Raw genomic sequence first — 22,507 nt, forward strand, 5'->3', positions numbered from 1 at the left:
CTGGTTAAAGCCCCTCTGCATGTTATCTTGGTTCTCTTATTGAAGTCCTGTGACCTACGTACTGTCACCACCTCCGTCTCATAGATGAGGTGACTGAGGCCCACATGAGGACAGCCTTTAGCTCAAGTGTCTCTCCATCTCTATTCCTTTGTTCTCAGTTGTCCTGCTCTACTGCTCAGCCCTTGCTGTACTGCTTTCTAACTCCTCTGGGTAACAGGAGGGTGTGACCTAGTTTTGGTTTTGGACATAAGGAACCCTCCCAAGACCATCCTGTTTGTTATTTAAAAAGCAGTCATGGTTGTAATTAACTTTTCTGAGTTGAAACAGCCCTTTGGACTCCTATCTAAGGCCCTGGAACTCCACATGACACACGGAAGGCCAAGAGACAGCACTGCTCAGCATTACTCCACAGCCACACCTCATGACCTCCTGTGTGGGCATTCACTGATGTGTAACCACTAAGGGGGCCAGTGCTGAGAGGGAATTGGATTTGTCATCCACACTGGATACCCTAAAGCAAGACTTAAAATACTCTAGTGGGTTTCCTGGAGTCCTGGTGTGGACTACTAACTGCAGGGTCAGTGCTTCAAACCCACCAGTCGCTCCTTGGAAACCCTATACAGGGCCTGTATGAGCTGGAATGACTTGACGGCACTCAACAACAAACAACAGTGGGTTTCCTAGAGAATCACTTTGTCAGAGGTTGGGAAAACAGCAGAAAAATATAGAGAGACATGGAAGAAATCCACTTCTGAAGAAGAATTCCTACTATATTCATAGAAAAGTTTACTTATTAAAAGAATCATCCTTGCCTCTGTGGCCTCTTCCTTAGCCCTTGCTTTGCATTGTGGGTGAATGTTGCCCAGCTGCTTCTGGGAATTTTGTTCCACAGTCACACACCACTGCCCTGAAAAATTCCCACTGTAGCTTAGATCCAGCAGAATCGTAAAGGCTGTTTGGGTGCTGTTCGGTTATATTAGGGCAGACAAACTGCCGCTATTGACAATCCCTGAATCCCAATAACTTAAAGCAATAGAAATGCACTGCTTGATCCCATTGTGGGGCCAATGCAGGCAGAGATCACTGCTCCAAGTGTTGAGTCAGGGATCCAGGCTGCTTCCATCTTGCGGGGGGAGCCACCACTATTTTTAATATGGGGTCTCCACATTGTCTCAGGAGGGAAAGAGAGAGGGTAGCTCTGAGATGGTTCTCATTGGTCAGGGTGGGACTCAGCCAGGCCATTTCCATTAGCCAGAGCATAGTCACATGGCTCCAGTCTGACTGTAAAGTCCTGGAAAATGCCCATCACACTTGCAGCAGATGCTGCAAAAACCATTGAAATGTACCAAGCAATATATGCGCTGAAGCTGTCTCTGGAGACTTGGAGAGAAATGGTCACTTTGGAGTTTGCCAGCGAGAAAAGCCTCAGAAGGCAGGTTTGGAGGATTTGTCATCCAGATGGGCCCCAGTGACTGATGCACAAACAAAACCCCATTGCTGTCAAGTTGATTCTGACTCAGAATCACCCAAAAGGACAGAGTAGAACTGTCCCATAGGATTCCCAAAGTTGTAAATCTTTAGAGAAGCATACTGTTTCGTTAACCGGGTTCGAACTACCAACCTTTCCACTAGCAGCCAGGTCCTTTAACCACTGTACCACCAGAGAACAACCCATTCCACTGCCATGAAGTCCATTATGTCTCATAATGACCCTTTCTGACAGAATAGAACTGTTCCTTAGGGTTTCCAAAACAGTATATTTTTACGGGACCAGACAGCCTCATGGTTCTCCAGTGGAACAGCCGGTAGATTTGAAGTGTTGACCTTGCAGTTAACAACCCAATGTTTAACCTGGGGCACCATCAGATCTCATGTTCTGGGCACGGTGGGTGTTTTATGAGTGTTTGTTGAAGGGAATAGTTAGAGTACATCACTAGTACATTTTTATATGGCCTGGTGTGGTGCTGTCGGATAAGCACTGGATTGCGAACCACAAATTGCTCCTTGGAAACCCTGGGCAGGGTGGCTATGAGTTGGAATCGACTCGCTGGCACTTAATAACAACAAGTGTAGAGTATTTCCTGGACCGGCTGGAACCAAGTCACTTGTCCTTCCCTTCAGGCATTTCCTTCATTAGGTACTCTCTGTGTTTCTCTCCTGCCATCCATAACTCTTTGTTTTCCTTTTTTCCCCCCACTTCTAACTTCTACTAGAAAGCAAACTTTGTTGAGTAGGGATCTTGTCTCACCATCTTCATGGCCCCTGACCTCTCATAGTGCCTGGCATGGGATGTTGAGTGAAGTGATTTTCTTAGAGTTAGGAATTTGGTTTTTCTTAAAGTGGAAGGTTACTCTGTCTACTAAACACACTACCTATGTTTAGTAGAGATAGATGAAGAGTTCTGTTTTTTCATCAATGATAAAGGTAAATATGAACCAACATGATGTGCCGGGGAAGAAAAAGGCTTTGGGGTTGGACATATATGGTTTGAAAACCTATTTTCACCACTTCACTGAATAGCTGGTGCAATTTATTTAGCCTAATTGCCTCTCAACAGTTTCACCTGTTAGAATTCTTTCCTTGAAATCATGTTTTGAAGCTAAGATTGTATGCATATGAAGGGCTTAGCACAGAGCAGTTTCTCAGAAAGAAACTGCCATTATTGCCCTGAAAATCAAGTATGGATGTCTTTCCCTTTGCTGTCTGAAATAAATCAGTCCTCAATTTCAATCAGCCTGGGCAATGGCATACACACAGCAGCACCTGCCCTTCTCCTAAAAAGGCATAGACTCCCATAGACCCCCATGAGAGACATTGCTGTTGTGTGCCGTCAAGTCTATTCTGACTTATAGTGACCCTCTATAGGGTTTCTGAGGAGTAGCTGGTGGGTCGAGCACCACACCAGGACATAGACTCATAATATACTCATACATAGTGTTAATAAGGCCCTTAAACTTGTAAACATGAGAAGGAATTATTTTCTGACAGAGAATAGGCTACTTGTGAAGTAGTGATCTTCATATCTGAAAGGGTTCACTAGGAAGGAATTAGATATTTGTCAAAGATACGGTCAAGGAGATCCTGAGTAGGCTAACTTGGCAGTTCTCATCATGGAAGAGGAGCCGTGTCAGAGTCTCTGGTGGTTGGTGAGTAACAAAAACAATGATCACCTATCGTTTCTGTTATACACGTCTATTGGGGGAAAAACTGACTGCAGTATCTTGGCTGGGGCATACGTGCCAAAGATAAACTGTCGACGTTTTGAAAGGCATAAATGAAAAATGTTGAAAAGGATGACTGTTTTTGTAGTCCTTCTAACAACAACAAAACTACCTTAATGATTCTATGGCATACATTTATAAGTCACGAGTCTATGATATATATTTAAAAACCATCATATTGTCCCATTTTTGTTTATCATAGAGCTTAGCCTATTATACTTGGTCAAGAGATCTTTCATTGGTTGATTGATTTACTCAATGTGATTAGATAAACATTTGTTGAATATTGAATAAATGTATGACTTGTCCTTAACTTGGAGTGTAATAGCTTAAAATTTCCAGGACTTGTTAGTATGACCAGTTTTTCATATCCCTAACAGTTCTTGGGAGCCTGCCCTGACCAAGCTTCCATTTGTTAATGTCTCTTCCGTAATCCATTTCTCAGATCTAAACATTATATTCCATGTTTAATCTAGTGACCCACCAGGATAAGGCCTTGTGATAAGCATGAGATGAAACTGAAAACAAAAATCCTGTTGTTCTAGAAGGCCAGGGGTCAGTAATGTCATGAATTAAGTTCCCTTCAAATGCACTCAAATGGGGCTGTTAAAGCCAGAGGTAGAAGGTTGCCATTTTTGCATGTGCTGTGCTTTGGTTACTTGATAATCGCTATGGCCAATGTGGGTATTATGTTCAGTCACAGGCCTGGCCTCTGGGCTCTGACCCTGTGCCAAGCACCAGACTAGAAATGTGTGGGCTACAAGATGAGCCAGCTAATTTGAAGCACATTACATCAGACATTTCCCAGGGTGTAAAGGAAGGCCTCCTTACTAGAAAGCAGGGAGAATATTGGCTTCTAATAGATTAGACTCAGTGACGTTGGCTCCTTGGCTAAGGGTCAAAAACATGATAGCACACAGCTATCATGTGGCCTGCATAAATTCAGACTCAAAGCTTCTGGCCCCTGCCTTACGTGTCAAAGCCACAATCTCTTTGGGAGGCATATTGGCTCTTTCAGGTCAAGGACAACTTTTAGCAAAGTAGAGACCTAAAACCTTACATTAACATTTTTTTTTTTTTTTTTACTAGCTCATCTAATTTTAAATTTGGGGGGCAATGTTGTCTTTTCAGTGGGAAATCAAAAGCCCTCAATTAGAATGCTACCAAAGAGTAGCATCTGCTTTTTTCCCCCCCAAACTAAAAAATCATATAATGTATGGCACTGTAGGTGAGTGTGCTAGACTGCAAAGTCAGTTTGAACTGACTTTGGATCTGACTCGACGACACTTAACAACAGCAATATGTAATGATGGATATATTGATGTTAGTTATTAAGCTTATAAATTGTTGTTGTTGTTATGTGCCGTGGAGTCAGTTCTGACTCACAGTGACCCTGTACAGGGTTTCTGAGGCTGTAAATCTTTACAGGAGCAGAAAGCTCATCAAGCTTATAAATTAGACACTAATTACGTTAGTTTTTTTAATTAACCTCTCCAATTGACTTGTAGTCAAGAAAGCTGATCTCAGTGACATGCAAAGTTCCATGTTTTATAATTCCAAAGTTTTCAGCTCCTTCCATGTGCCATATCAGTTATGAGGAACTGCACATACCATACTTCAGGACAAAACAGTTCTCAGATGATAAAAACCCTGATTAATAATACAGAGGTCCTGGCAGCTATCACTCTAACAGCTCAACGTTGAGTCTATGTGTAGAAATACAGCTGGTTATAATGGCCTTAGGGTAGAAGAGAACTAGCAACAAAGCATCTTTGTGAGAATGATCATATGTGAGACTACTTATGCCTCACAATAAGGACTCATTATTAGATCATTGTACAGTTAAAGTAACTGCAACTCAGCACAAAATAAAATGTAGTCATCTGTTGGGACTAAAACCCAAGGCTTCTGACAGATTGATGCTTCTCCATCATAAACTCCACAAAGGAAGAAGCAGCTGTGGCCCCGTGAACAGCGTTGACTAAGGAGACCCCTGAGAATGATCTGGTAAAGTGCTTCAGTGTGACCTTTCTGTAGTCTTAACTCTTGAGTCTTTTACTTTGACAGAATGGGAAAGTTGATAGATTCTAATTTTATGCCTGTTGTAGCAGAAACAACAAATTCCAGGAGAAATAATCCTCTCTCTGGGTTTGACTCTATTTCTCTCAACAGAGATTTTAGTTAACTCTAGACACTTCCCCTTTTCTTTGGGGAAAACAGATCTGGCACTACTTGATCCCTATCATGAAATCATTTTGAAGTGCTTTACGTTTCATGGGAAGTGACTGTCCAATCTGCAAAAATCTTGTAAGCTTTTGAAATGCATTTCCACTTACCCATAGATTCTATTGGTTCTTCCAGTGTTGCACACCCCACTCCTGACCTGTTCATATGCGAAAGTCTAAGAATGAGATATATACATTTACCACCTTTTTGAAAGTGATACAGTTTGAAAAGTATCCAAGAAGGAAACTAAATGGGTAGAGGGTGAGAAGAGGAGGAGAATTTCAGCAGGGAGGTTCAGAAGGGGAGGAAAGGAAGTGAGTAAAAAGGGACAATTCCTGAGGAGTCCAAGCTGTTCCCTGGCAGGGTATGGACAGTCTCTGTCACTCATGCTGCAACATGAAACAGACTTGTTGGCCAGCCCATGCAAGCAATGGTGCCAAGGTCTCCTGTGGCCAGGTCTTCTCAGTGACAAGACTGTGGGGTGCAGAGCTGTTCATTTGGCATCCTTCACCATCATTAAGGTTACTGATGAAGTAGCAAATATATCCTATATATATGGCTTGGACAAGAGGATTGGCAATGGAGGGAAACTGGGGCAAGGGGGCCATGATTAGATAGAGGAGAGTAAAGTGTCCTGGAAGTACACAGAGGAGATTCCATGACAGTCACATTGGTACAGTGAAGCAGCCAGCTTGTGTTTATTTTCAATCCAAATTGTTCTCCTTTACAATCATATCATCACCTCTTATTACTAAGAAAGTGACACAAAGTACCAGGCTTCACGGTGCCATCAAGGTCCACTTGACAGCATTCATGTCACAATACACAATCTTGTACTGTAATTATACAAAATGCAAAGAATAAAATGTTACTACTTACACCGATTAAAATGAAACTGACAATCAAAAAGAAAAAAAAAAAGAAAAGATATTTCTTTTGGAATCCATAGAGAGACGAAAATATTACAAAATCTGTAGCCAAATAATTGTCCTAGCATGCTGCAGTTTATTGCCGTAACTTCAATTTTAATCTCTTTGAGGGAAAGAAAGTGTGTTTTTGCAGCCTATTATTCTCAAAAAAATAGCTCTCACATGTATACAGGTCAACAGAAAACGGAATGCTAAGTCTAGGCACCAAGATTACTCAGACAGCAACGGAATCGAAAGAGTCAAATTTCATTTAGACTTTTCGGAACCAGATATCTGGTTTGTTGACAAAAGAACCTGGACAGTGGCGTTATTCCAGAAGGGCCAAAGAAGAAACACTCAACTGTTAATAAGGAAGAAACCCATTAAGAACTAGAACAATTAAGACTTAAATATTTATTTCTACTCTACTTTGAAGTCGAACTACAGATTTTCATATTTGGAATAGGAAAAAAAGATACAGGGTTGATCTGTGGGTAGAACACATCTCTCTCCCCCCATCCCCGCTCCCACTTCATAGTGGGATGCAGATATTGCTGGCTGTATATCTTTGAAGTAGAATTACCATTTCTTCATGTGTGGCCATGCCTCTTAAACATTTTTTTAAACAGTGAGGTATAATTTGATATTGACAATGCCTATTCCTTCCTGGGCTATGGGCTAGATCAATCAGTGGTGTGGGCAGAAAACAATTCTACTTTCTGATAAAAAATCACATACATACAAAGGTTATGGCACTAAAATAAGACAAACAAAACAAAAAAACCGACTTAGCCCAACCAGCAAAGGGCCAACTAAACTGTTCGGAAGTGCTACACTTCTGCCCTTTGTAGAGCATCTTGATCTTTGTAGTGATGGATTGAATTTGGTCCATTACTAAATGTCCAGAAGAGAAGGAGTTCAAAAGACACTGTAGGCTCTTTAAGGCTAAGTCTTCCCGGTGCTTCTATGAGATAAATTATCTCCTGGGCCACACATAATAAAGCTGGGGCCCTTGTTAGCAAAATGGTTAACAGGCTCCCTGCAAAAATCCGGAAGCAAGGGAGGATGGGCGCACATCATGTCCTCTCCTGTGAATGAGGGAGAGAAAGGCAGTAAGAATCCTGGGGTATCAAAGCTGCTCATCTACATCCTAGTATTGTCAATATTGTTCTTCTTCTTTGGGGGTATCCAGTCCAGCTCATGTCTTCTTTGTAACTGATTGTATGACTCTTATAATCGATAAAATATTAGCACCATATTTCTAGATAAACAGAGTTGGATGGCAGTGGTGTGGCACTGTAAGATAAGTACGGGACTGCTAAACCACAAGGTCAGTGGTTCAAACGCCACCAATCACTTTTTGGAAACCCTGTACAGGGTTGCTATGGTTCAGAACCAAGTTGATGGCACGTAACAACTTCCTAGTGTTCCAAGTACAGATACGATATCATAATAATTTAAAGTTCAGGGTAAAGGAACTAGAAATCAAATCATCATGAGTTGCAGAACCTCTTGCATGTTGTAATCACCTACCAGGGTAGTCTGAAGTTCTAAGATCTGTTACACTATCTGTCCCTCCCTGACCAGCCCTGTGGAGCAGAGAATTGGGGTGGAATTACTGATGTGAAGGCAAAGTGAATACAATTCCCCAGGACTGGATTTTGCCTTCTTATTCAGTGAATCTTATCACATGACCATACCTTGTTCTAAGACACAGAGTCTTCGATGGTCTCTTCTCTACTTACCACTCTGAATTCTGAGCTAGGACTTGCTGACATTTTCATATATGACATCACTGATGCAGAATTGCTGCTTCTTCTTCACCCACATTAGCTGTACGCACTGGTGGATGAAAATATATTGTTCCTGGAGCAAAAAGCAAAGACATGTTTCAGAGCAAGATATCTTTATGCAGATATATGTAAAAAAAACAATGAGGTCTGGAAATTGATAGCATGCCTTGCTTTTCCCAGTCTTAGAAGTTTTCTGCCTTCAACAGGATGCAGTCTAACCACTTTTCTATTGCTCAGTTTAATGGAAAATATTCAAATTTTTCTTCTCTGACAGGCTTCCACCTTACACAGGTTCCAATTTTTGTGGGGGTTTCTATACTATAATTTCCATGATTAAGGTAATTTTTTTCAAGGAGGGCATAATTTTCATTCTTTATAGAGATCATTGTATAATGAGAAACTTTTAGGGAATCAATTGTGAAAATATTTTGATTAATAATAGAGTTTAGATCATCACTAGTTAATGGTAAAAACAATGAATATTCAATTGACAAATTATGGGGCTATTCTGGGGAAGAAAGCTCCTGGTGTGGTGCTGGTGGACCTGCACTAGATTGCAAACCACAAGATCAGCAGTTCAAATCCACCAGCTGTCTCCTTGGAAACCATATACAGGGTCGCTATGAGTCGGAACCGACTAAATGGTACTTAACAACAAAACAACATACATGTGAAAAACTCATTTGAATTTGTAACTCACACACTTATATAGAACAATAGGTAAAGTGCATCAGCCACTAGCCCAAATGTTCCTGGAAGAAAAAGACCATGTCTTTTGGTTCCTAATGCGATCTCTTAGTTTGTGCTTTTTAAATGTTTCTTGGATTTAACTGAGGAAATATTGTTGTTTAGTGCCATCAAGTAAGTTCTGACTCAAAGTGATCCTGTATAGGGTTTCCAAGGAGTGGCTGGTGAGTTTGAACCTCCAACCTCGTGTGTCAAACTGACCTTGTGGTCCAGTACTTTATCCCATAGCATCACTACAAAAAATAGCCAAGTAATCAAAATGTAAATTAAACAATTGTTATCTACGAAGGGAGAAAAATGAAAAGGAAATAGCACTCAGTGATTAGTTGATGTTATTTAGAAATTATTTTTATCTCTCACTAGGGGAGATACCATTAATAAAATGTTAAAAAGTTATACTGCAGACAAATAATAGTAAAAAAGTATAAATCAATTTAATGTCCTAACAAAGAATGACTTAAGTAAACAAATGTATATCTATAATGAAACTTTAATCAGAAAAATGGGATTTATATAGCTTTAGGAAATTTGTCATAGCACTCACCGTAAAATGTTAAATGAAAAATTCAGGTGGAAGATTTAGGGATACATAGATAACATATGAGCAAAACTGTAAAAGTTATACTTGAAAGAAGGTCAAGAGGAAACACATTAAAATATCAAGGGTTGTTGTCTTTGTGAGATGAAAACATGGATAATTCCATGGTCTTTCTCTTTTTTTCTTTGTTTCCCAAAGTTTCATTAAAATTAAATATTTTTAATACTATCATCCACAGGGTTTTAAAGAGCTTTTTGTACAAAAGATAAAGGTTTGTACTTTAAACATGCTTGGTTTTACCTCTAATAGTCAGGGTTCTGTGTCAATGTGACTAGGCCAGGATTCCCATGGGTTAAGGTGCTTATTCCCAAGATGATGAAAACTATTACAGGCATAGTTAACTGTATGATGAATGATGAAGAGCAGCCAATCAATTGAAGGGATGCTTCCTTGAGGGTGTAGACTGCTCCTAATATAATGGACAAGCGGGAAAGGCTCTCTCTCTCCCTTCTTCTGGGGACCTGGGACTCTATAATTGCAAACCTTTTCCTTGATAATAAACTTCTTTATATATATATTTATACGTTTCACTGGTTTTGTTTCTCTAGAAAACACAACCTAAGACAGTACCTTAGCCTAATAAGGTTGGCAGAAAACATATGCTATTATTTTTCTGCAGAAACTCGCATTATACATCACTCTATTGTCAAGCACTGAACTACTGATTGCCTGGTTCTTCAACCAATAACTATTCATTGGTAACAGTAGGCCAAGCTTGGTGTCATAAAAAGTAATTAGACCACAGGAAGAGTAAATAAAGATTATTAATAAACATGTCCCTGGGATCCCGGAAGAAACCAAGGCTGCTCATCAGGAGCCTTTGTTTGAAAGCAAAGCTCTCAACAACCTTCAGGGAAAGGCTATTAGAGGAAAACCATTTGATAAAAATGGAGGAGAGCCCAAGAGGGGCACTTTATTTAGATTATATCATTTCATGTAATGAATACTTTACAATTCATGAAAGTTATTGTTAACGTTTTGGGAGAAATGGCTTGTGCAGAGGTAATGCTTGGAGCACTTCAACCTTCTCTCAGGGCCCGGCATTCTTCCTAAGGATTCCTTTTGGTTTTGTGGAAAGGCCAACAAAGGTATTAGGTCAGGTGAGAAAAGGAAAGGGGGCAGGTCAAAATGTGACACATATTTCAAGAGCCCTGAAATATGCATCTGAAGACATGGCTGAATGATTCAGTTACTTCTGTAATTTGAGTAGGGGAGGTTGGGGGAATTAGAATGATGGGCATTCTAGAGGTGGTTGGGGAATCAGAAACCAGGAATGGGAAGACACATGGTGTACAGATCATGGATTGTTTATAGATAGAGAGCTGGAAAATCAATCAGTTGGAGAATCATTATGGCCTCTTGAAAATCATTAGGGCCAAAGGAATACTCTGTGATGATAAAGGTGATGAGAATCATGTTTTACTTTGCTCTTTTACTTTTACTTTACTTTACTTTACTTTAACATGGGTATATTAGAAGTCAACAGAATTGGGAGGTGAAAGGGCTAATACAGGCTGATGCAAGCAAAGCAGAATAATGAGGGGAAATAAAGGTAAATGAACAAGATGTTCTAGAAATAACCAAGAAAACAAACAAAAATAAATAACTGGAACTGGAAAGCACCAACCATCAAATCCTGAGGGAACTCAAGGGTGAAGTTAGAACAGTTGGGAAAATAAGTAACCTGTAATGACCTCCACCCTCTTTGCTGACTTTGAATTCCCCCAAGAGAGTTCAGAGAAGGAATCTAGCATTTAAAAGAGATTGTTTCCCTGGAGATGTAACTGAAAATGCTTCCATAAACAAAGCAGCCAACTAAATAAAGCATTTGGGGTTAATAAAGGCATTCTGGACAAAATCTCTTCCCAGCTTAGCACAAAGCCACATTCTGGCTGCCCTAGTTTAGTGTGATTGCCACACCTCAAGACAGATAAGGGAGCTGAAAGTGGGATAAGGAGAGTGGGCCATATGAAGGAACTTTTTTTTTTTTTTTTTTTTAAAAAGGAGTAAGGTTCTATAGTTGAAAAAGTCAAAAGCAAACAGGTTATAATCAAAGTCTATAAAGTTATAAAAGGTATAAATTAAGTGAATGGGGCAGACAATTCATCACATCCAAGATACTTAAATAAGGAGTGGCCCTTTGAAGCTTGGGAATTAATATACATAATGAGAAGTTTAATCACCTATTAGGATGTAAACATATGGAAGTAAAAGCCAAAAGTATGGGCCAATTAATAGATTGCTGTTTAATCACTACTTAGGGAAAGACATCTCTTGGAAACCAGTCTATTCTAATGGAGTGTAACAAGCTGTTGTTCATTCCGCACAGCAGTCAATTAGAAGGCAGCCCTACTGGAATGAGAGTGAGCGCAAGATGTGAGGCAACAAATACAGGACTTGTTTCCAAAAGAAAATCGGAATGTGCATGGTTTACCCAGTCTAAAGTGGGATGATCCAACTAAAGCTCAGATATAAATACATTGGGAGGGCTGTGCCAAACCTTGGCCACATTGGAATGAAGAGGCAGGAGTAGAGAAAAGTAAAAATACGAATAGAGAAGAAGAAACCGGAAAAGAGCAGTAGGCTTTTTGAGTTATACTGGCACCTAGTGGTGATTATTAGGTAAAAGCACAAAGCATGTTTTGATCTCCTGGAAATTTAATAAGAGGTCAGGTCAGGTTGTGTTCTACTCAACAAGCTTTCCTCCCCCACACACTCTTTGAGAAAAAGGAATATTGTGTGCCTGATGCTGGATGTTGAGTGTAAGGCTGACTGACTAGGATTAGGAACAAGCTATTGTTACCTCTAGGATTAGGAACAAACTATTGTACTGAGGTTTGTTTGCACCCACACAGGTGACACCCGCTGTTGCTTTGAGGCCATATAAAGCTGTCTGCTGGCTCCAGCCTGGGACTGGCACTCTATTCTGAGTGAAGAATTCTAAGACTTCAAGGAAGGAGAGGACTTGAGAGAAGAGGGAGAAGAGGAAGCATGAAACACTTTCAGATATTTCTGTGAGTGCTCCCTTGTTAAAATGAGAAATCCATGTATTTAAATAAAAGAGAACTTGCAGAACTGGTGAGCAAAGGGGTTGGGAATCCTTTAAAGTAGTGGAAAGAAGGCATAAATCCACCCATGGCCACCATCAAAAGCAAGTTGTGATTGAGAGTTACATGGAGGGCAAACCAATGGCAAACTTACTGAATCAATTCAGCATTTCAGATATAAATTCAATTATATCAATTCCACAGTTTTTATATGGTGGCTTTACCCAAGATGACTGTTACCTTCACCTAAGCCTCAGTCTGAGGACAATTTATTCTATTGTAATGTTTCTGTGTGCTCTAGATTACTAAAAAGGCCTTGGAGGCCAATAGAAGTGTAATCACTTTACACTGAATAGACTCCTAGAGAGTACTATCAGTTTCATTTACAACTGGAAACAGCCTGAACATGCACAATAAGGAAATGGGAAAGGCAGATACAAACCAATCCAAGACATTTTTTTCTGAAGTATGAGATTGAATAATGATAAGTTTTTCACTCAAGGGCAAATTTTAAAAATACATACTGATTAGATTCCTACCTCGGTCTGTACCATAGACATCCGATATGACCTCATTTCTGACACCAGCCCTAAGATGTCTACAAACTCATGATCCCGAATGTGCTGCAAGAGTCTGTCCAGGGCAATGAATGTTCCTGTCCGCCCTATTCCAGCACTGCAAAAAAAAAAGTTCAGATAGCATACTACTTAGACAGGGCTTTAAAAAAAATTATAGGTAACACCACTGTGAAAAAAGATAAATGTTCTGACAATATTCTTAAACTGAGTCGTAAGCATGCATTCACAGTAGAAGTTTCTTCTAAAGTCTAAGTTGGGCCACCTCCCTTAAAGAGAAATGGGCTTATACTGCCTCCTGGGCCACACCCTCCCTGGGGCACTCTACTTTTTATTCTGAATTGAGTGAAGGTTTACATAGCAGATGGTCAGTTTTACATTCAATAAACCATGTACTTCTGTTACATTTCAATGGTTGCAGACTCCTTGATGTAATATCGGTTATTCCACATCTTTCCTTTGATTCTCAGTTCCATTCTACCGTCTTTCCCAGGTCTTCGGAATTTTGTCCTTAGGTAAATACTTTTGATCTTGAAGTGTTGACCATTCCATGGTGTGCATACTTCACTAATGCTGTTCCCCCTATATGTCTATGTACTGCTTGGCTGAAAATTGTGCCACGAAGTTAAGCTCAGTGCCAGCCCAGAAGGGTGACCATGGGTCACTCATAGTCTTGGGTTCCTCTAGTCTTTCTGACCAGTAAGCCTGGTCTTTTTTATAATTTTAATTTCCATTCCATTTTTATAATTTTAATTTCCATTAAATTTTTTATAATTTTAATTTCCATTCTCCCACTGTATCAAGAACCTTCCAATGAGATCCTTTACAGAACAGTTGGTTGCGGTAGCCTGGCACTGCCTAGTTCTTCTGGTCTCAGGGTCTTGGAGAAAGATGTCCATGTGTTCCATTAGTCCATTGGACTAATTGATTCCAGGCATCTTCAATTTTCATCACTCTTCTTTCCTCACACAGGGTGAGACCAATAGTTGTACCTTAGATGGCTTCGCATGATCTCAGTCACTACTCACAAACATAGGATGTAGAACATTGAGTTTGTGGACTGTGTTGTGCCAGTTGATCATGGTGTCTCCCAAGACTATAGTTATGATTCCCCAGGCCGAGAAACTCATTCCCTCAAGGTGTTTGATAATGTCTAAGAAGTTTTCATAACTTTTCCCCCTGTGTGTTCCACAACATTCATGATATGCTTGCAGCAAAGGTAAATACAGATGTAAAAATATCCTCTGTCTAACCTTTATATAAATTAGTGTGTATACTCCCAATCTCCCTCCCATATCAGGTATAGTTGCCCATTTATAATTTGACCTTCCATTTGTCTGTGTTGTAAACCACTTAGAATGCTTATTGGACTAGGGTAATAATGCATACTACTTATAAGCAAGGCCTTTGGAAACTGACATGCCTGTATTTGATTCTAACTCTGAAAATGGACGTAATAGTTACTCCTAGGCTATAGGAAAAAGGATTGTTGTTGTTAAGTGCTGTCGAGTCTGTTCTGACTCATAGTGACCTTGTATAGGGTTTCTGAGGAGCAGCTGGTGAGCTTGAACCACCAACCTTGCAGTTCAAACAGACTTTGCAGTCCAGCACATTAACCCTCAGTACCACACCAGGACTCCTGGATAAAGGAAACCTGCGTTATAAATAAATCATATACATAGTAAAACATCAATTAATTACAGTTTTAAGAAAATCAAAATTTCGCTCTTGAGACTGTTACCCTGGAATACTCTTCAAATTGAAAACAAAATTATCCTCTGAAGTCATCTTTAAACAAACAAGCAACAAGAACAAAAAACAGCTTAGCTTTAAAAAGTAAGGAAAGTGATCTTAAATACTGTACTTAAAAAAAAAAAAAGGATCTGCATGAGACTAAAGGGACAACAATAAGGCTAAAGCACTGGTGAGAAATTTAGTGGGCAGCGAGTCTAAATTAATAAGAATAAAATAACTAGAGTAGAAATAACACAAATATCCACACAATGTGAAGAATGTAAAACAGGGTCACTGAGCAATATGTGTAGAAATTGTTAAAATAAAACAAAAATTTTTTTAAAAATCTAAATGTCATTTAAGTGTTAATGAAATCTAACTAGAGATTTATAGAATGGTGGTCTATTTTCTTTATAACAGACATGCCTGTGCGGAGATTACCTGCAGTGTATGACCATGGGGCCTTTGCTCTTGGTAGCTTGCTGTCGGACCATGTGTACAAACTGCAGGATACTTTCTGCAGCATTTGCCGTGGGCACACCATGATCAGGCCATGCGGTGTAGTTAAAATGCATCACATCCTGCATCTCATCAGCCTTTGGGAGAGAAAGGTGAAGAGAAGCATCAGTTTCTTAGTCCATAGTCAGGCCTCCCCATCAGGTCATGCAAAAGGAGACAGATCTTTGCTGTTGAATGCACTTCTCTTTCTCTAGGTGTGGCCCAGAGTCAGCTCTGAAAACGATATTAATTGTTTAAATTCTACTAGTAGGATAAATAGGCTAGTCCCCCACCTGTGTAGTGAGTGAGAAACATTTAAGCAGATCACGGATTGCATCCTGGCCTTGTCACTGAGAAGTTATATTAGTTTTGGACAAGGAATTAAACCCTGTGGAAGGTGCTGGAGGTACCCCACCTTTATTAGGCTGGTGAGTTCCTTCCCAAGTTGCTGGGACCATGTACAGCTGTACCCTTTTCTTGATAAATGCTCTCCACTAAAGGGAGTTGGAGTTCTGGTATAGCACTGTGGGATAATATGCTGCATTGCCAGGTCAGTTTGAACCACAAAGTTGGCAGTTGACGCTCACCACATACTTCTGTTACATTTCAATGATTGTAGACTCCTCAGAAACCCTATACAGGGTTGCTGTGAGTCGGAACCGACTTGATGGCACTTAGTAACAATAAAAATAAAGAGAATTATGGAATCCTGGTGTGGCACTATAGGATAAGAACTAGACTGCTAACCACAAGATAAGTGGTTCAAACCCACCTATAGATCCTTGAAAACACTATACATAGGTCACTGTGATTAGGAACGAACTCCACAGCACTTAACAACAACAAAGGAAGCTAAGAGTCCTAACGGTATAAATGGTTAAACTGTCAGCTAATAACTGAAAGGTTAGTGGTTCAAACTCATCCAGTGTCTCAGAGGAAGAAAGACCTTGTGATCTGTTTCCATAAGGATTTCAGTCAAGGAAACCCTTTGGGACAGTTCTACTCTGTCACATGGGGTCACTATGAGTCTGAATCAACCTAACAAAAACAAAGGGAGCTGCCTCAATTGAAAATGTCTAGGGGGTATATCATTACAACAGGGGTAGCCAGCAACCAGTGACTGTCTGATATTGTTGTTGTTGTAGTTGGATGCTGTCGAGTCGGTACCAACTCACAGCAATCTTATGCACAACAGAATGAATACAGCCTGGTCCTGCTCCAACTTCACAATCGTTGCTACGCCTGAGCCCATTGCTGCTGTCATTGAGTGTCTTCCTCTGTTTCACTGACCCTCCACTTGACCATGCATGATGTCCTACTCCAGGAATTGGTCCCTCCTGATAATATGTACAAAGTATGAGAGATGAAGTCTAGCCATCTTGACTTCCAAGGAGTATTCCAAGGAGTCTTCTACCAACACAGACCTGTTTGTTCTTTTGGCAGTCCATGGTAATTTTAATATTCTCTTCCAACACCTTAAGTCAAATGTAGCAATTCTATGACTTCCTTCATTCATTGGGACAAACAAAGTCAGTCCCTTGTCTCAGGATGGCACAACTCTGTGATGCCATTGACAGCCCTTTACTTTCGATGGGGTCTGGCTGAACCCACAGCCTTGTCTGGCATCTCCTCTGTCCTAGCCTGCTTCCCTTGCTCCTTTTATACAGGTTATATCTGAGATAAATCAACTAGTTGCTGTCTAGTGGAATGCATGTGAGTCACAGTAGAATTGCAATTGACAGGGTTTTCAGTGGCTGACTTTTCTGAAGTACATCACCTGGATTTTCTTCTGAGGTGCCTTTGGGTGGACTTAAATTTCCATATTTTTAGTTTCAAGCATATTAACCATTTACATGGCCCTTGGATTCTATCTGCTATTACACTGTCAAATATTCCAAAAATGTCTTTGTCTTGGGCTCTGATTCTATCCAAGATAAACTCACTGAGCTTCAGTCTTGTTATATCTAAGACGGGTCCTATAATGATAGTGTGGTACTATAATCACTGGACTGTGAACCACAGTGTCGGTAGTTTAAACCTCCCAGCTGCTTTTCGGAAACCCTACACAGGGTCACTATGAGTCGGATCTGACTCAACGGCACTTAACAGCAACAATATGGCAAGGGTTGTTGTGAGGACTAAGTGTGATCATATTTGAGAAGGATTACACATAAATCACCTAGTATATGTTGTTATTAGGCGCTACTGAACTGGTTTCTACTCTGTTATTACTACTACTTCTTTACGATTACTACCATTTACTCCTACACAGCACAGTATATTAGTTTGGCTGGCTCTGGAAATATCTAGTAAGTAGGTATATTTTATAAATGTATCTTTCTCAAATGAAGTTGTTCATCAAATAAACTGTGGTTGCCTTTAAACTGACTGAATACTGATTAGGATGTGTGTTAGTCAAGATCCATTTTAGTCCCAACAAATTTGAAGAGTAAGGATTTACTATCGTATTATCAAATGTCAGAAACCAACTCAGGACTTATAAAGATTTAATTAATCCTCCAGTCTCCAAACTAGCTTTGAGTCTAGAATCTGCTCAGAAGGACTATTATTTTATAATTTGGGAGAGCTTGGCCTGGCTATGAACTTGGACATAAAGCTTAGACTCAGTGAAGTGAATTAAAAATTCATGGTTTGGGTGAAGCAAAATTTGTACAAATATGAAAAAAAATACAATAACATTTGTGTAAATATAAGTAAACCAACATTTCAGTGAGACCCCCATCTCCTTGCCACCCAAGGCCATCCATCTCCAGAAGCATACAGGGCTCCTCACGTATGTCCAAGGGTTCTTCCTTAGACATACAGACTATGAAGTGTACAAAGATGCCTTCTCTCATCACTGTCTTCAAGAAGTATAGCAAGAAAGGAACCTAGGCATAATAAATCATACAAAAAACCTAATTTAACACCATGCGTATGCAGATAACTTGGGTTGCCCAGAAAGATTCATGAAAATGCTTATCCTGTTAAAGATGTGTACATTGTAGTTAATACATATATTTCAGTGGAATGGATCTGAAAATGTATCCTAATAAAAAATGCATGGTGATACAGAAATAAATGGAAAACAACAAACAAAAAAACCCTTAAATTTTCAACTGTGTCTCCACAACTGTAAGGCAAGGATCTTAGTATTGGGCTAGTCCTGGCAACTACATAGAAAGACCCAAGTCACTGAGAGCAAATACTTCATTTTGCTGATCTTTAGTTTTCAGTTCTTATTCAGCTCATGCTAAGTTTTGAGAATTGGGAAGATAGAAGCTGTGTGTATAGTTGTTTTCTTCCTTTATTGCTAAGAAAATCCTTCTGGTTTTATGGTACTTCAACCATTTCTAAATTCTCTTACCCTGACTTCCTCATTCATGTAATTTGTATCTTGTGCTCTGTAACTTTCCAAATGTATGGAAAAATAAAGAACAATATAAACAAATGAAACAAATAGAAAAGCATTCATTATCACAGCACAATGTTGTTGTTGTTAGGTGCCAGCGAGTTGGTACTGACTCATAGCGACCCTATGTACAACAGAACCAAACACTGCCCGGTCCTGGGCCAACCTCGCTGTTGAGCCCACTGATGCTGCCACTTTGCCAATCCATCTCACAGGGGGTCTTCCTCTTTTTCTTTGACCCTCCACCTTACCAAACATGATATCCTTCTCAGTGACTGGTCCCTCCTGACAATACGTCCGAAGTATGAGAGATGAAGTCTGGCCATCCTGGCCTCCAAGGAGCACTCTAGCTGCACTTCTTCTAACAAAGACCTGTTTGTTCTTTTGACAGCCCATGGTATTTTCAATATTCTCCTCCAACACCATAATTCAAATGCATCAATTCTACAATCTTCCATATTCACTGTCCAACTTTCACATGCATTGAAAATACCACAATATGCTTTGGCAATTTCATCTTTCCTATAGAGCTGTATGCTTCCAGCCAGTAGGGGGCACTCTGATACCAGATCCTAGTAATTACAGTCGTACAAGCACTATGCCTCAATGTTTTATTCCTAGTTTTCAAACCCTTGACATGGTCATTGTTGCTGTTGTTGTTAAGTGCAGTTGAGTTGGTTCTGACTCACAGCTACCCTATATAAGACTACCAAGGAGTGGCTGGCAGGTTTGAACCACCAACCTGTGGTTAGCTGTCCAGTGCTTATCTTCCAGCACCACAACAGGATTCCCATTGAAAGATAGGCCCTCTTTTAAGACTGTGAACAAGAAGACTAGTGTTGAGCATGCAATGATCTGAGTGGCTCTTCCCTGTGCACAAAAAAGCATGGGAATAGAGCCTATTGTATGCTTTTTCTTTCTTTCTTTTTCCTCCTGGTATGAGGGTAGCAAAAGATTTAGTCTGTTATTTGTCTAACAAACTGTATCATCTTTCTAGCTGAAATAACCAAGAAGGCAGACAGAGTTCAAATGGCATTCAGAGTGTCAAATATTTTCTCTAATGGAAAAACGGTATCAACCATTTTACAAAAGCTGTACAAGTGCTGTACAATGAAAGCAATTCATTCATTTATCCACAAATTTATTCATGTGACAAAGATTTATTAAGTGGGTAAGAGTTGGAATTTCAAAGATTATTAAAGCAGGGTACTTGCTCCTGAAACTCTCAGTCTATCATGGAGGTGGACATAAAGAGAGATAATTGTAGCTATCTGTGGTGTCCTGGCACGGTGCTGTAGCATAAGCACTGGACTGCTAACCACAGCTCGGCAGTTCACATCCACCAGCTGCTCCCCAGAAAACACTACACAGGGTGCTATAAGTAGAAACTGACTCGACAGCACTTAATAGCAGCAACAACATGGAATCCTGGAAGGAGCCCTGATAGCATACTGGGTTACATGGTGAACTGCTAACCACATGCTCAGCAGTTCGAATCCACCAGTCACTACATGGGAGAAAGAGAAGCCTTTCTACTCTCAGAAAGATTATAGCCTCGGAAACCCTACACAGGGTCGCTAATAGTTGGAACCGACTTGACAATGGCATACAACCACCATCACTACCACAGAGAGTCCTGGAGATGTGGTGTGGTGCTGTAGGATAAGCACTGGACTACTAACTCAAGGTCAGCAGTTCTAACCCACCAGCTGTCTCTCAGAAACCCTGTACAGGGTCGCCATAGTTGGAACTGATGACACTTAACAACAACAGCATCTAGTAGCCTTAGTGGCTCTGTGGGTAAGGTGTTGGACAACTAACTGCAAGGTCAGTGGTTCAAAACCATGAGCCTTTTCATGAGAGAAAGATGAAGCTGTCAACTCCTGTAAAGATGTCATCTCAGAAATGCTAATAGGGTCACTAATAGTGAGGCTAGGCTTCGTCTCTCATACTTTGGACACATTGTCCGGAGGACACAATCGTTGGAGAAGGATGTCATGCTGGGTAAGGTGGAGGGTCAGAGAAATAGAGGAAGACCCCTAACGAGATGGATCAGCCAGGTGACATCATTGATGGCGTCAAGTGTGGCAGCGGTGGTAGTGAGGTTGGCCCAGGATCAGACATTGTTTCGTTCTGCTGTGCATGGGGTCGCTATGAGTCGGACCCGACTCGATGGCACTTAACAACAACAACAACAACAACATATAAGTAACAAGAACACTTCATTCCTCAGTCAAACTTGGTAAGCAGTGATGATGCAGGTCATCTCTTGCCCTGGGCTAACTTGAGATGAAGCAGGTGAATTTTTTTTTTTAAAACTGTTTCTTCTGCCCCTTCAGGCCTACCAATTCATCCACAGCATTCGTAGAGGAAATGGTAAGCAACTACTCTCACATTACAAGTGGAATTTTTCTCCTCAAGAAAGCAGTTCTTTAAAACCTGAAGTGCTCATGGTTTGCTATAGTGGCCTCTGACCCTTGTGAGAGATTCCCTCAGTTTAAGGGCAGCACCTGAGGCTAGGAGACTTACGTAGCTGATCCGGAAATGTCTGCAGGCCCAGTCATCTTGCTCCTCCTCAGACATCATCTCTACCGTGATGTCCCCATAAGCAATGGGTTCTTCTGTGAAAGGCCAGTAGTGGTCACACTTCACCTGAGGCAAAAATAAACACAACTTTGTAAAACAAACGGGCAGAAGATATGAGATTACTGAGGAAGAATACTTAAGGAAAACAGAGGTACTTGCCTCTGAAAAACTGTATCACGAGGAAGAAAAATAAAACAGGTAGAACAGTTTCTGCTACAAGAATCACTTAAACAGTATAGCAGTGGTTGGGTCTGGTTTTGCTGCAAGTATGAAAGTTCCCCTTAGGTACTTACCCTCCTTTTCTCATTACACTGAGTGAGCATGACAATTATCTGAGACTTCTGTTGTAGGACCATCTTCCAAAAGTCATTTCTGGTTTCTGGCAGTGGGCCCTGTGTGGCAATATACTCCTGGGGTGAGTTGTATCCCTGAGGAATAAGTGACAAAAGTGTCACCTAGCGAGTCACTGTAAACACCAAATACTGTTACACACAAATGAGAAAAAAGCTGACAATTAACTGGACAGGAACTTGACAAAGGATTATACCCTGATATCAAGTTTTCTCCTTCTTTATCAAAAGAGCGGTCAATGGATTTAATTGGCCATGTAGGTCTGTGTGATTTTAAGCATATAAGCATTGCTCTCTGGAAGCTTATAAAATCACATGTGCTTCAAAAAGTTCATAGAAAAATTCAAATGATCTTTTAATTTCATTTTCCATAAACTTTTTGAAGCCCCTTTGTAAACACACACACACATATATACACACATATACGAAGAGGCTTCAAAAAGTATACACTATAGGATAAGCACTGGATTAACCCCAAGGTCAGCAGTTCAAAGTCACCAGATGTTTCTTGGAAATCCTAACCAAGGAGGTTACGAGTCACACTTAACAACAAATATATATGTATATGGAGCTCTGGTCTTGTTATGAGTTGGGCTGCTAACCTCAGGGTCAGCAGTTCAAAACTACCAGCAGTTCCAAGAGAAAAAGATGAGCCTTTCTGCTCCATAATGATTTACAGCTTCAAAACCCTATACAGGGTCTCTATGAGTTGGAACTTGACTCCATGGCACATTACCACCACCACTATATACACATATATGTGTGTATATATATATATATGTCGGTTTGAACTGCAAGGTTGGTGGTTCAAA

General features: G+C 40.3%; 1 protein-coding gene across 2 annotated transcripts in view; it reads right to left on the reverse strand.

Moving 5' to 3' along the window:
* Positions 1–6,110: 6,110 nt before the first annotated feature.
* The window catches only part of PTPRO (protein tyrosine phosphatase, receptor type, O), a 345,855-nt gene continuing 329,458 nt past the window's right edge, over positions 6,111–22,507 (reverse strand). The window contains exons 22-27 of one of the 2 annotated variants that reach the window (XM_006866027.1): positions 21,639–21,773; positions 21,289–21,411; positions 15,291–15,445; positions 13,080–13,215; positions 8,101–8,221; positions 6,111–7,443 (exon numbers count right to left, since the gene is read on the reverse strand). In XM_006866027.1, coding sequence (XP_006866089.1) covers positions 8,117–8,221; positions 13,080–13,215; positions 15,291–15,445; positions 21,289–21,411; positions 21,639–21,773 — 654 coding nt within the window. In that variant the 3' untranslated portion in view covers positions 6,111–7,443; positions 8,101–8,116. The remainder of the gene's footprint in view (positions 7,444–8,100; positions 8,222–13,079; positions 13,216–15,290; positions 15,446–21,288; positions 21,412–21,638; positions 21,774–22,507) is intronic. The other variant, XM_006866028.1, reaches the window with a different exon arrangement.

The sequence above is a fragment of the Chrysochloris asiatica genome, unplaced genomic scaffold (assembly GCF_000296735.1).
Source record: "Chrysochloris asiatica unplaced genomic scaffold, ChrAsi1.0 scaffold00086, whole genome shotgun sequence".
In the NCBI taxonomy this organism is placed as follows: Eukaryota; Metazoa; Chordata; class Mammalia; order Afrosoricida; family Chrysochloridae; genus Chrysochloris; species Chrysochloris asiatica.